General features: G+C 37.3%; 1 protein-coding gene across 7 annotated transcripts in view; it reads left to right on the forward strand.

The window, feature by feature from the left end:
- Positions 1–12500, forward strand: part of LOC106867469 (uncharacterized) — a 1580514-nt gene that overhangs the window by 1545391 nt on the left and 22623 nt on the right. The window contains exon 15 of one of the 7 annotated variants that reach the window (XR_016238261.1): positions 4618–4700. The exons of 5 other annotated variants lie outside the window; for them this stretch is intronic. Coding sequence is in view for 1 of the 2 variants with exons in the window: in XM_089341342.1 (XP_089197468.1) it covers positions 4539–4548 (10 nt within the window). In the remaining variant the exon portion in view is untranslated. Of the gene's footprint in view, positions 1–4538; positions 4701–12500 lie in introns of those variants that run through there. One more of the 7 variants, XM_089341342.1, reaches the window with a different exon arrangement.

Below are 12500 nucleotides of genomic sequence, written 5' to 3' on the forward strand. Positions count from 1 at the left end.
TTACTGACTGACATACACATAATTGTGTGTATATGTGTGTATATGTGTATGTATGCATAAGTGTGTGTGTGTGTTTGTATATAGTATACATGTGTGTGTGTGTGTTTACTGACTGACATACACATAACTGTGTGTGCATATGTGTGTATATGTGTATGTGTATGTATGCATACATGTATGTGCATGTATGCATAAATGTGTGTGTGTTTTTGTATATAGTATATGTGTGTGTTTGTTTACTGACTGACATACATATAATTGTGTGCTCCTGTGTATGTGTATATAAATGTGTTTGTGTTTTTGTAGATATGTGTGTATGTGTCTGCGTGCATGTGTGTGTGTGTGTGTGTGTGTGTTTAATGATTGACATACACATAACTGTGTGTGCATGTATACAAGTATGTCTTTGTGAATGTGTGTGTGTGTTTAATGATTGACATATACATAATTGTGTGTGTGCTTGTGTTGGTATATGTGTATGCATAAGCATGCATGAATGTGTGTGAGTGTGTGTGCATGATCATGGCACAGTCCTTTGACCTATGAAATCCTGTTGAATCTTCCAGTCAATACCATGATGGAAGATGGACATTAAAACATGATGATGATGATGATTATGATGTGTGTGTTTGTGTGTTATGGTATTTCCTGTGGTGCCACCTGGGCACCTCATCATCCATATTAGCTTCCTTGCAGCTGCAATTGTTTCATTCTCACACATTCCCCTAAATTCAAGTAGCCACATAGCTCCTCTACCATCAGCCTCACCCTTTCCTCCTCCTCCTCTCATCCCTTAACCTTCATTTCCAACCCTTTCTCTTTCATTGTCTTGTGACTGAGTGACATTTCTTATGTGTCCAGTAAACCTCCGGTGGGTCCAGTACATTTCTTGTGGGCCCAGTACATCTCTCGTAGGCCCAGTACACCTCTCGTGTGTCCAATACACTTCTCGTGGGCCCAGTACACCTCTTGTAGGCCCAGTACACCTCTCATGTGTCCAGTACACCTCTTGTGTGTCCAGTACACTTCTCGTGGGCCCAGTACACCTCTTGTGGGCCCAGTATGCCTCTCATGTGTCCAGTATACTCTTCGTGTGTCCAGTAAACCTCTCATGGGACCAGTACACCTCTCGTGTGTCCAGTACGCTTCTGTATCCAGCACACCTCTCATGTGACCAGAACACCCCTCGTGTGTCCAGTACACCTCTTCTGTGTCCAATATACCTCTCATGTGACCAGTACATCTCATGTGACCCCTCTTCTGTGTCCAGCACACCTCTCATGTGACCAGAAAACCTCTCATGTGACCAGTACACCTCTTGTGTGTCCAGTACACTTCTCGTGGGCCCAGTACACCTCTTGTGGGCCCAGTATGCCTCTCATGTGTCCAGTATACTCTTCGTATGTCCAATAAACCTCTCATGGGACCAGTACACCTCTCGTGTGTCCAGTACACTTCTTCTGTATCCAGTACACCTCTCATGTGACCAGAACACCCCTCGTGTGTCCAGTACACCTCTTCTGTGTCCAATATACCTCTCATGTGACCAGTACATCTCATGTGACCCCTCTCATGTGACCAGAAAACCTCTCATGTGACCAGTACACATCTCGTGTGTGCAGTACTCTTCTTCTGTGTCTGGCACACCTCTCATGTGACCAGTACACTTCTCGTGTGTCCTCTTATGTATGTGTCTGTTCTAACATTACTTCCCCATGCAAGGAACCTATTTGCTAATATAATTGTAGATATCTAGATGAAAGCTTGTATGGTTGTAGATGGCATGGGTGGAATGTCCTTGATTACACCTACATGGAATCAGGGCTGACCCAGGTTCTTAGTGACATCATCATCATCACTGACAACAATAACAACACCAATGCCAAATAATCATCTTCACTAATTATTTAAAAATTAGCAATGCATAAATATCTCATAAAACCTCATCAACTGCAAATTATACAGTCTTAATGAATGATTTAATCAACCTTTTAATTATTTATTTATTCATTATTAAAAAAAATTGTTTATTTTCTTGTAGCTGTAAGGAGTTTATTTCAGTATTTTTGTGTGTGTGTGTGTGTGTGTGTATATGATTGTGAGTATATATGTGTACGTGTGTATTTATACACAACTGCATGAGTGTGTGTTTGTGTGTGTGTATGTGTAATTCTGCATGTGTGCATCTTCGTTGATCTTCAATAATTTGCATCAAAGTGTGTTTGCTTGCATGTGTGTGTCTACACATGCACACATGTGCGCACATGCACACACACATACACACACATTTAGGTACAGCTTTGGCCGAGTAGTTAAGAAGCTTTGTTTACAGTTATGTAGTTTTGGGTTCAGTCCCACAGCATGGTACCTTGAGCAGGTATCTTCTACTATAGCCTCAGGATGGCTAATAATGCCCTTGAGTGAATTTGGTAGATGGAAACTGTGCAGAATCCCATTGCCTGTATATATGTGCACATTGTGTGTGTGTGTGTGTGTGTGTGTGTGTGTGTGTCTTTATGATTGTCTCTCACTGCTACTGTTTGACAACCAGTGTTGGTTTGTTTACATCCCAGTAACTTAGCAGTCCAACTGAAGAAACTGACAGGATAAGTAACAGACTTAAAAATATAAGTTGATTTGTTTGAGTTAACCCAGCAAGGCAGTGCTGCAGTATGGTTGCAATCCAATGACTGAAACTAGTAAAAGATAAAAGATGTATATGTGTGTATGTGTGTGAATGTATGTCATTTTATTCCCATGATTTATTGTGTATGTTTAGACATGTATATACATGTAACTATACATGTATATGCATACAGACATGCACACATTAACATATATAAGCATATATATATATATATGCATTGACACATGTGTATGTGTGTGTGTGTATATATATAAGTATATATTTGTTTGAATGCATATATGTTGGTTTTCTTCAGTAGTTTGTTATGAGGGTTCATTTATTTGTATGTATGACTGTGCATGTGTGTGTGAGTGAGCATATGTGTGTGTGTACCTTCCAATCTATATATGTAAATTTATTTTAAAAAATTTACCTGTGCACTCATGTCTATGTATGTTTGTATGGACAACTGTTTGTTTTGATTTTTAATCATAAAAATCTATATTCATTTATATTTATTTTCTGTTTTTCATTATTCTAATTTGTTTATTTTTCTTCCATCTTTATTATTATTTTTCCTTTTTTCTTTTTCTGTCTTGCTTTAAAATCAAATTTTCAGTTTTACATTAATTTTTCAGTTGCTAAAATTCTTGTTTTTATTTAATCTATGTATTTTTATTTTTCAATTTGATTTTGTTGTTTTATGCTTAATTTTTATTTTGTTTATTTTTTTCATTATGTATCTCCACCCCTTCCTCTTAAGGAATAAGTGGATAGGTTTGAAACATGCAAAGCAGAGCATTCACTGCATGTGAGTCCTTGCTCAATGGTAGCACAACTGAGAGAACAGAACATAATACCACACAGTACAACATGTGCTTATATTAAAACCTCTACATGATTCAATTCGTTTGTGCCTGTTAAGACATTTCAGTCAAATATGCTCAACAAACATATAGAGGCTTTGTTAACCATTTAACTGTAGTGGAATTCTATGGGCAATTATTTAATAGACGTGACTTAAGGGTCTTGCTCAGTTGTGTACCCAGTGTAAAAATAATTTTAATGAACATCCCTAAACAGCACACAGAAGCACAATGCTCATGTTGGGTTAGCACTGAATGCCCAACTCTGTGGTTGTGGTCTATGATGCGCAGGTGGTGTCCAGTGGCAGCAGTGGTATCCCCACACGACCCCTGTGTGATCGACTCTACAAGTCCCTGACCTTCTGCCACTGCCCACCCTAAAGTGAGCACCCTTACCCTTGCTGTTGCCATCGTTCTACACCTTGTGCCTCGGCAGCCGCCTTTCCGTTCGTTACGCCGTTGTTGCTGCCGTACAACTACACACATTTGCTCACACAGCTAGGACAACCTCGTCGCACGTGCCTTCCGTGCTTGCTCACGGGTTTTTGGAGGCAACAGAGTGTGAATAGCAATGAGCTAATGGAATCTCTCAAATAGAACTAAGTTGAACTAAGCAACAGCAACAACACAAACAATGTAGGGTCACATACTCAGAAATATGTTGGGACAATGGAGGGCCCCTTTAAGATGTACCTAAATAGCCACAGGTTCACTTTTAGGATCCCAGAGAGGAACAACATTACAGCATTGGCAAACTAAATTTGGTGTTTAAAATAACTGGGAATACTATAGAAGAGTAAATGGAAGTTACTAGAACCACCTTACCCCATACCTCAATGGATGGAGATGGTGCAGACTTTGCTTAGTCGTGAGGACAAGGATCCTAAAAAACTTGCTTGTTCTAGGTGCCTTCTTAAATTCAAACAGTGAAGTGCTTAGTCTATGCCCACATGATGGAAAATTCACAATGGAAATGTGAGCCTCCCCACATATTGACTATTGAATGGAAAAACATACACAAATGTATATGAACTTACCTTTTTCAGACACAACTGAAATTGTTCAAATGGTGTTGAATCCATCACTCCCAGAAGAGGTTTCGTTTTGAAAATATTTTCATTTCAGAAGCTTTTCACCACCAAGCTGACCAAGATTGTATTTTTACCTCCGTTTGGGAAGAGGTTATGCACCCTCAACTAGCAGGTCTGGTGAGTCACTTATGTTGCTATGTGCAATAGTAGACATGAAACCAATAATAACATTCTGATTAACCATAACCAATAATTGCATAACATGTTATTGCTCAAAAAACAATTCTTTTAGAGCATGGTTTTTATTGGACTTATGGACAACTGACCAAGATATATTATATATATGTATATAAAGGTTTGGTTATAGATTTACTTATTGAATTTATTTACTAAAACTGTTGTATATTGGGTAAATGTATTTGAAAGTTGTGGTTTCTTTGGTTTGTTTATTCCCAAACAACACTTATTTTAGTGCTGTTGACACTGCTGGACTGAATGGTATTGTCCAGGTATGAAAACCATAATAACATCCGTGAGGAAGCTGATGATGGACGTATGCTGGATTGTTGGTATGGCTGTTTTTGTATATATGGAATAGTATTATAACACCTCCTTTTGATATATATATGTATATATATATATATATATATATATATATATATATATATATAAAAAATTAAAAATTTAGGGTTTGGCAAGTATTGCTTCAACACACACCGAAAATTAGAAATAGCAGCCAAAACTACTATTTCTCTACCAAAACATACTACCCCAAAAACAGCAACACACCGAACTACTTGGTAAAATTACTAATTATTAATTCATTTATAATTTTTACCCTATATCTATATATATATAAAACATGTTATTAATATGGTCAGGTTAGTTAATTATTGTATTTCTATTCAACTAAGCTTTAACCATTTCATTTGTGAGTAACATATTCATAAGGCTTGTCTCTTGTTCTATGAAACACCAATCTGAGAATGCTTGTCTTGAGTAATATTAAACTGATAATTTTCAAACTAATAATTTTCAAAATCCTGCATTGCACGATAATGTGTGAACTTCACACTGACTAGTAAGAAAATAATAATGCTTGGATCCTTTCTGATAATGCTTGAAATTTTTTCCTTCTGGATTTTAAGTAATAGAAATTTTTGCTTTCATTAATGTCAAATTAATAATGCTTGTATCTGTCTTCTTTGATGTCTCATCAATAATGTTTGATTTGAGGCTGCCATGTACAGAATATTTGATACAATGGTCTATGCCTTTGTAGTCTTGAAAATATTGTAGATGTTTTAACCACAAAGTCATTATTAAACCCCCATAAACATCATGTTAACTACAAAACCATTGAACCTATATAACCAAATTTATAACTCCATAACCATCATTAATCTTCCTTAACCATCATTGCACCTACATAGCCATCATCACTAAACAGACATAAAAAATGTCCAAGATATGTTTGATATATGTGTGTGTGTGTGTGTGTGTGTATAGCTACTGTTCTGTTAAGCTAGGATCGATAAAAGAAATACACCATTCTTGTGAATGTGTGTGTGTGTGGGGTGTATGTTTGTTCCCCACCATTGCTTGACAACTGGTGGTGTTGTTTTTATATCCCCGTGACTTAGTAGTTTAGCAAAATTGATCGATAGAATAAATATTACAGTTGATTTGTTTGATTAAAAGTTCTTCAAGGTGATGTCTCAGCATGGCTGAGGTCTAACGAATAAAACAAGTAAAGGCATATATATATAAGTCAGTAAATGGTGTTAACCGCACATGGAGAAATAATAGGAAAATAAATAATAATAATAATAAGGCAGAATGCTAAACTGAAAGCATGTTTTAATATAGATGTGTATAAGGAGGATTAAAAAGGATTTCTAACCAGCTTTCATTGCATGGCAAATTTTCAAGAAGAGGGAAAATGAAAATAATGTTTTTTACAAAAAAATAAAAAATATATAAAGAAATAAATATACCAATACATTATATTGTCTTTGAGTTTTTAAAGTTTAATGGTAATCCATGTAGATAATTGTTAGATAGATTAGGATGCATGGAATTAAAAATCGTGTTGTGTTTAAAAAAGGCTGAGAGTTTGTGTTAAACAGGAAGTGTGGTGTCAAAACAGGAAGTGTGTGTAAGGGAAGACAATTCTGTGGGTTTTATACTCTTTAGTTGGAGTTCTGGACTCTTTGTCAACAGGAAGTTTATGTCTGTTCTTAGAGAAACAAGAAGTAAATATATATATTTAAATATATGTATAAATATACATATATATATAAATATATATTTATATATATATATGTTTATATATATATATATATATATATATATATATATAAATGTTTTTATATATATTACTGTTGGTGCTCTAGCATGGCCAAAGCATTTTGGCCGAGATGTTTAAGAGAATAAAAGAACAGCAGAATACACACTGTTAGAAAGACTGTGTGTGTGTGTGTGTGTGTGTATATATATATATATATATATATACATATATACATATATACAAACACACACAAGAGTCAAAGACCCTTATAGCCAGAGGTGTAGCCGGAGTAGGGCAAGCAGGGCACATGCCCTGGGCACCATTTAACCTAGCAACACCCCTGCTAATTAGCCACAGACATAGCACAAGTCCCCTGTCAGTACATAGACTTGAGGTATGTTTATGGCTATAAGGGTATTTGACTTTTGTTTCTAGCAACACAGGTGTTACCTGGCACTCTCAATCACCATTAGTGAGAATTGAATTTTTCCTCTTTGATTTTCTATCACATCAAGCCACCTTTATTATTTTATATAGCTGATGAAGGAAAATGTTCTCTATGTGGCTTTTGTGTTTTCTGTACTCTGGTTCTTATTTTCTTGTCTACGTTTTGTTTGCAATGTCCTGTACCCTGATATGCACCTATATATACAGGTAGACGTAGGTATGCACATACCTGTACGTGTATATGCATATACTCATTTATTATTTGTTTTATATATATATATATATATATATATATGTATATATATATATATATATATGTATATATATATATATATATATGTATATATATATATATGTATATATATATATATATATATATATGTATATATATATATATGTATATATATATATATATATATGTATATATATATATGTATATATATATATATATATGTATATATATATATATATGTATATATATATATATATATATGTATATATATATATATATATATGTATATATATATATATATATGTATATATATATATATATGTATATATATATATATATATATATATGTATATATATATATATATGCATATATATAACTCATAAATACAGTATACATTTAAATGGTAGCACAACTATGTTATTTGCTAAAATACAAAATCAGAAACCAATTGGTCCAGGAAACTAGATGGTAAATGTTTTTATTTTTCATTTCATTCCTTTCGAAGTTTTATCCCTAACAGTGGTTGTGGAACTTAGCTGTTCTAATTATATATTTATATATATATATATTTACATGCACACATACATATATGCAACAGGCTTCTTTCAGTTTCCATCTGTCAGATCCACTGACAAAGCTTTGGTCAGCCCAGAGTGGTTGGAAAGCAAGCATCTTCGTCACATAGCTAAACAGTATAGACACATACACACATACATATATATATATATACACATATACTCTTTTACTCTTTTACTTGTTTCAGTCATTTGACTGCAGCCATGCTGGAGCACCGCCTTTAGTCGAGCAAATCGACCCCAGGACTTATTCTTTGTAAGCCTAGTACTTAATTTATCAGGTCTCTTTTGCCGAACCGCTAAGTTACGGGGACGTAATCACACCAGCATCGGTTGTGAAGCGATGTTGGTGGGGAGGGGGTGGAACAAACATATACACACATACATATATATATATATATATATATATACATACATATATATGATGGGCTTCTTTCAGTTTCTGTCTACCGAATCCACTCACAAGGCTTTGGTCGGCCCAAGGCTATAGTAGAAGACACTTGCCCAAGGTGCCACGCAGTGGGACTGAACCCAGAACTATGTGGTTCGTAAGCAATCTACTTACCACACAGCCACTCCTACGCCTAAATATATATAGGCACATATATATTTATATGTGTGTGTGTTTCTTGTAATGTGCACACTTACATAGATGCAGTCCCAGACATACACAAATGTATATATGTATGTATGCGTGAGTGTTACAAAAAAAAAAAAAAGAAAAAAAGATGTGAGTGAAAATGCACACCACACCTCAAGGGAGAAGAAAACATCATTTTTGTTTCATTTTAAGCATCTCTTTCACGTGTCTGTAGTCTTCCCCGTTTATTCAATTACCAACGATGTGCACAGAAGAGCGAAAGAGGGATGGGGGAGGGGGAGGGGGTTGTAAGCTGTGGCATCTTTACTTCTCAATAAAGATAGCATTTGTTAGCAAGAACAACTGTCTTAGGTCTTTCTTCCCTTTATCTCTCTCTCTCTCTCTCTCTCTCTCTCTCTCTCTTTCTCTAATCATCATCATTATCCAATCAATAACAATAACAGCAGCAAAATAATTTGACTTCATATTTCTCCCTAACCACTCTCATTTCTCTCTCTCTCTCTCTCTCATTTGCTTGTTCTTTCTGACTTCTTATCTCTCTTTCTCTGTCACTTGTTCTTTCTGACTTCTTATCCCTCTTTCTCTGTCACTTGTTCTTTCTGTTCTGGATTCTCTCTCTCTCTCTCTTTTTCTTTCCTTCTCCCCCACTTCTTTCTCTCTTTCGTATTCATTCTTTCTCCTTTTTCTCTCTCCCCCCTTCATTCACTCACTCTATCCCTCTCTCTCTCATTCTTCCTGACTTCCTATCTCTCTTTCTCTGTCACTTGTTCTTTCTGTTCTGGGTTCTCTCTCTTTCTCTCTCTCTTTTTCTTTTCTTCTCCCCCACTTCTTTCTCCTTTTTCTCTCTCTCCTTCATTTACTCACTCTATCCCTCTCTCTCTCATTCTTCCTGACTTCTTATCTCTCTTTCTCTGTCACTTGTTCTTTCTGTTCTGGGTTCTCTCTCTCTCTCTCTCTTTCTTTCCTTCTCCCCCACTTCTTTCTCTCTTTCGTATTCATTCTTTCTCCTTTTTCTCTCTCTCTCCTTCATTCACTCACTCTATCCCTCTCTCTCTCATTCTTCCTGACCTCCTATCTCTCTTTCTCTGTCACTTGTTCTTTCTGTTCTGGGTTCTCTCTTTCTCTCTCTCTCTTTTTTTTTCTTTCCTTCTCCCCCACTTCTTTCTCCTATTTCTCTCTCCCTCCTTCATTTACTCACTCTATCCCTCTCTCTCTCTCATTCTTCCTGACTTCTTATCTCTCTTTCTGTTCTGGCTTCTCTCTCTCTCTCTCTCTCTCTTTTTCTTTCCTTCTCCCCCACTTCTTTCTCCTTTTTCTCTCTCCCTCCTTCATTCACTCACTCTATCCCTCTCTCTCTCATTCTTCCTGACTTTTTATCTCTCTTTCTCTGTCACTTGTTCTTCCTGTTCTGGGTTCTCTCTCTGTCTCTTTTCTTTCCTTCTGCCCCACTTCTTTCTCCTTTTTCCCTCTCTCTCTCTCTCATTCTTCCTGACTTCTTATCTCTCTTTCTCTGTCACTTGTTCTTTCTGTTCTGGGTTCTCTCTCTCTCTCTCTCTCTCTTTCTTTCCTTCTCCCCCACTTCTTTCTTTCTCCTTTTTCTCTCTCCTTCATTCACTCACACTATCCCTCTCTCTCTTATTCTTCCTGACTTCCTATCTCTCTTTCTCTGTCACTTATTCTTTCTGTTCTGGGTTCTCTCTCTCTTTTTCTTTCCTTCTCCCCCACTTCTTTCTCCTTTTTCTCTCTCCCTCCTTCATTCACTCACTCTATCACTCTCTCTCTCTCTCATTCTTCCTGACTTCTTATCTCTCTTTCTCTGTCACTTGTTCTTTCTGTTCTGGGTTCTCTCTTTCCTTCTCCCCCACTTCTTTCTCCTTTTTCTCTCTCCCTCCTTCATTCACTCACTCTATCCCGCTCTCTCTCTCTTTTTTTCTTACCTTCTCCCCCACTTCTTTCTCTCTCTCTTTCTCTGTCACTTGTTCTTTCTGTTCTGGGTTCTCTCTCTCTCTCTCTTTCCTTCTCCCCCACTTCTTTCTCCTTTTTCTCTCTCCCTCCTTCATTCACCTTTTTCTCTCTCCCTCCTTCATTCACTCACTCTATCCCTCTCTCTCTCTCTCATTCTTCCTGACTTCTTATCTCTCTTTCTCTGTCACTTGTTCTTTCTGTTCTGGGTTCTCTCCCTCTCTTTTTTCTTTCCTTCTCTCTCATTCTTCCTGACTTCTTATCTCTCTTTCTCTGTCACTTGTTCTTTCTGTTCTGGGTTCTCTCTTTCCTTCTCCCCCACTTCTTTCTCCTTTTTCTCTCTCCCTCCTTCATTCACTCACTCTATCCCTCTCTCTCTCTCTCTTCCCTTCTCCCCCACTTCTTTCCCCCTCCTTCATTCACTCACTCTATCCCTCTCTCTCTCTCATTCTTCCTGACTTCCTATCTCTCTTTCTCTGTCACTTGTTCTTTCTGTTCTGGGTTCTCTCTCTCTCTCTCTCTTTTTCTTTCCTTCTCCCCCACTTCTTTCTCTCTTTCGTATTCATTCTTTCACCTTTTTCTCTCTCTCTCTCTCTTTCATTCACTCTATCCCTCTCTCTTTCATTCTTCCTGACTTCCTATCTCTCTTTCTTTCCTTCTTCCTCACCCACTTCTTTTCCTTCTTCGTCACCCACTTCTTTCTCTCCTTTTTCTCTCTCTCATTCATTCTGTCCCATGATCTTAGTCTGTCTGTCTCTCTTTTCATCCATTCTCTCCCACGCATTCATTCTGTCTTTCATTCCTTCTCTCTCTACCCTGCTTTTTCTTTCATTCTTTCTCTCTCTCCTGCTTTTTCTCTCATTCTCTCTCTCGCTCTCTCTTTGTCTTTCTCTCAACTTCTGTTTGTAACAACTTTATCCTCTCACCTCAGAAGACTACCTACATCCTTTCTCTCTTTCCTCCCATTCTCCTCCTCTCTCTCTCCTCCTCCTCCTCCTCAGCCCCCTTCTCTCTGTCCTACAGCATCAGCCACGCCAGCACCATCTTCAAGGCAATGCATTCCCTTCTCCAGACATGTCCAGTCAAAGACAACCACCACCACCACCCTCCCTTCCACCACAAAAAAACAACAACAACAACAGCAGCAGCAGCAATAACAACAACTACTGCCTTGTCATCCTCACATGGGACTGTCTTGGATTATTTTATTGTGCCAAAAACTTTGAAGACAATGGAGACTGAATAGCAATGAGCTAATGGAATCTCTCAAGTAGAACTAAGTTGAATTAGAGCCAAGCCAGAAGATTCCAGAGAACTTTTAGCAATCCTGAAAGTTTTCTGCAGCTGGTCACTAATTCCAATGACGCTCTACAGATTACCACCAACAGGTTAATGCTATAATGTCACCTTTTTATTTTGAAGAATGCTCTGGGGGTGGAGGGGGGGGGCGGGTCATCCTGTGTCTTTTTCTTTTTTATATTGTTTTTTCGGCGTTTTATTTTTTGTTTTCTTTTCTTTTTGGTTGTAGAGGGTGGTTGCAGGTAGTGGGGGGTTCGGTTCTTTCTGTTTCTGTTTTTGTTTTATGCTATTTATTTATTTATTTATTTAGCAATAGAATGGTGGTGGTGGTGGTGGTGATGTTGGTTATAGTGGCAGCAGCAATGATGATGTTGGTTATGGTTATGGTGGTGGTGATGATGAGGGTGATGTTACTGGTATTGTTGGTGGTGACAATGGTAGTGGTGATGCTGGGGGGGGGGACATTGGTGGTAGTGAGGTTAGTCAGTAGGGGGAGGGGTAAATGAGACGGGATGGGGTGGGGGGGGACCAAATGAAATGCATCTTTTTTTTTTATATGTGTGTATTTGT

This window comes from Octopus bimaculoides, chromosome 24, assembly GCF_046866305.1.
Source record: "Octopus bimaculoides isolate indiv1 chromosome 24, ASM4686630v1, whole genome shotgun sequence".
Taxonomy (NCBI): Eukaryota; Metazoa; Mollusca; class Cephalopoda; order Octopoda; family Octopodidae; genus Octopus; species Octopus bimaculoides.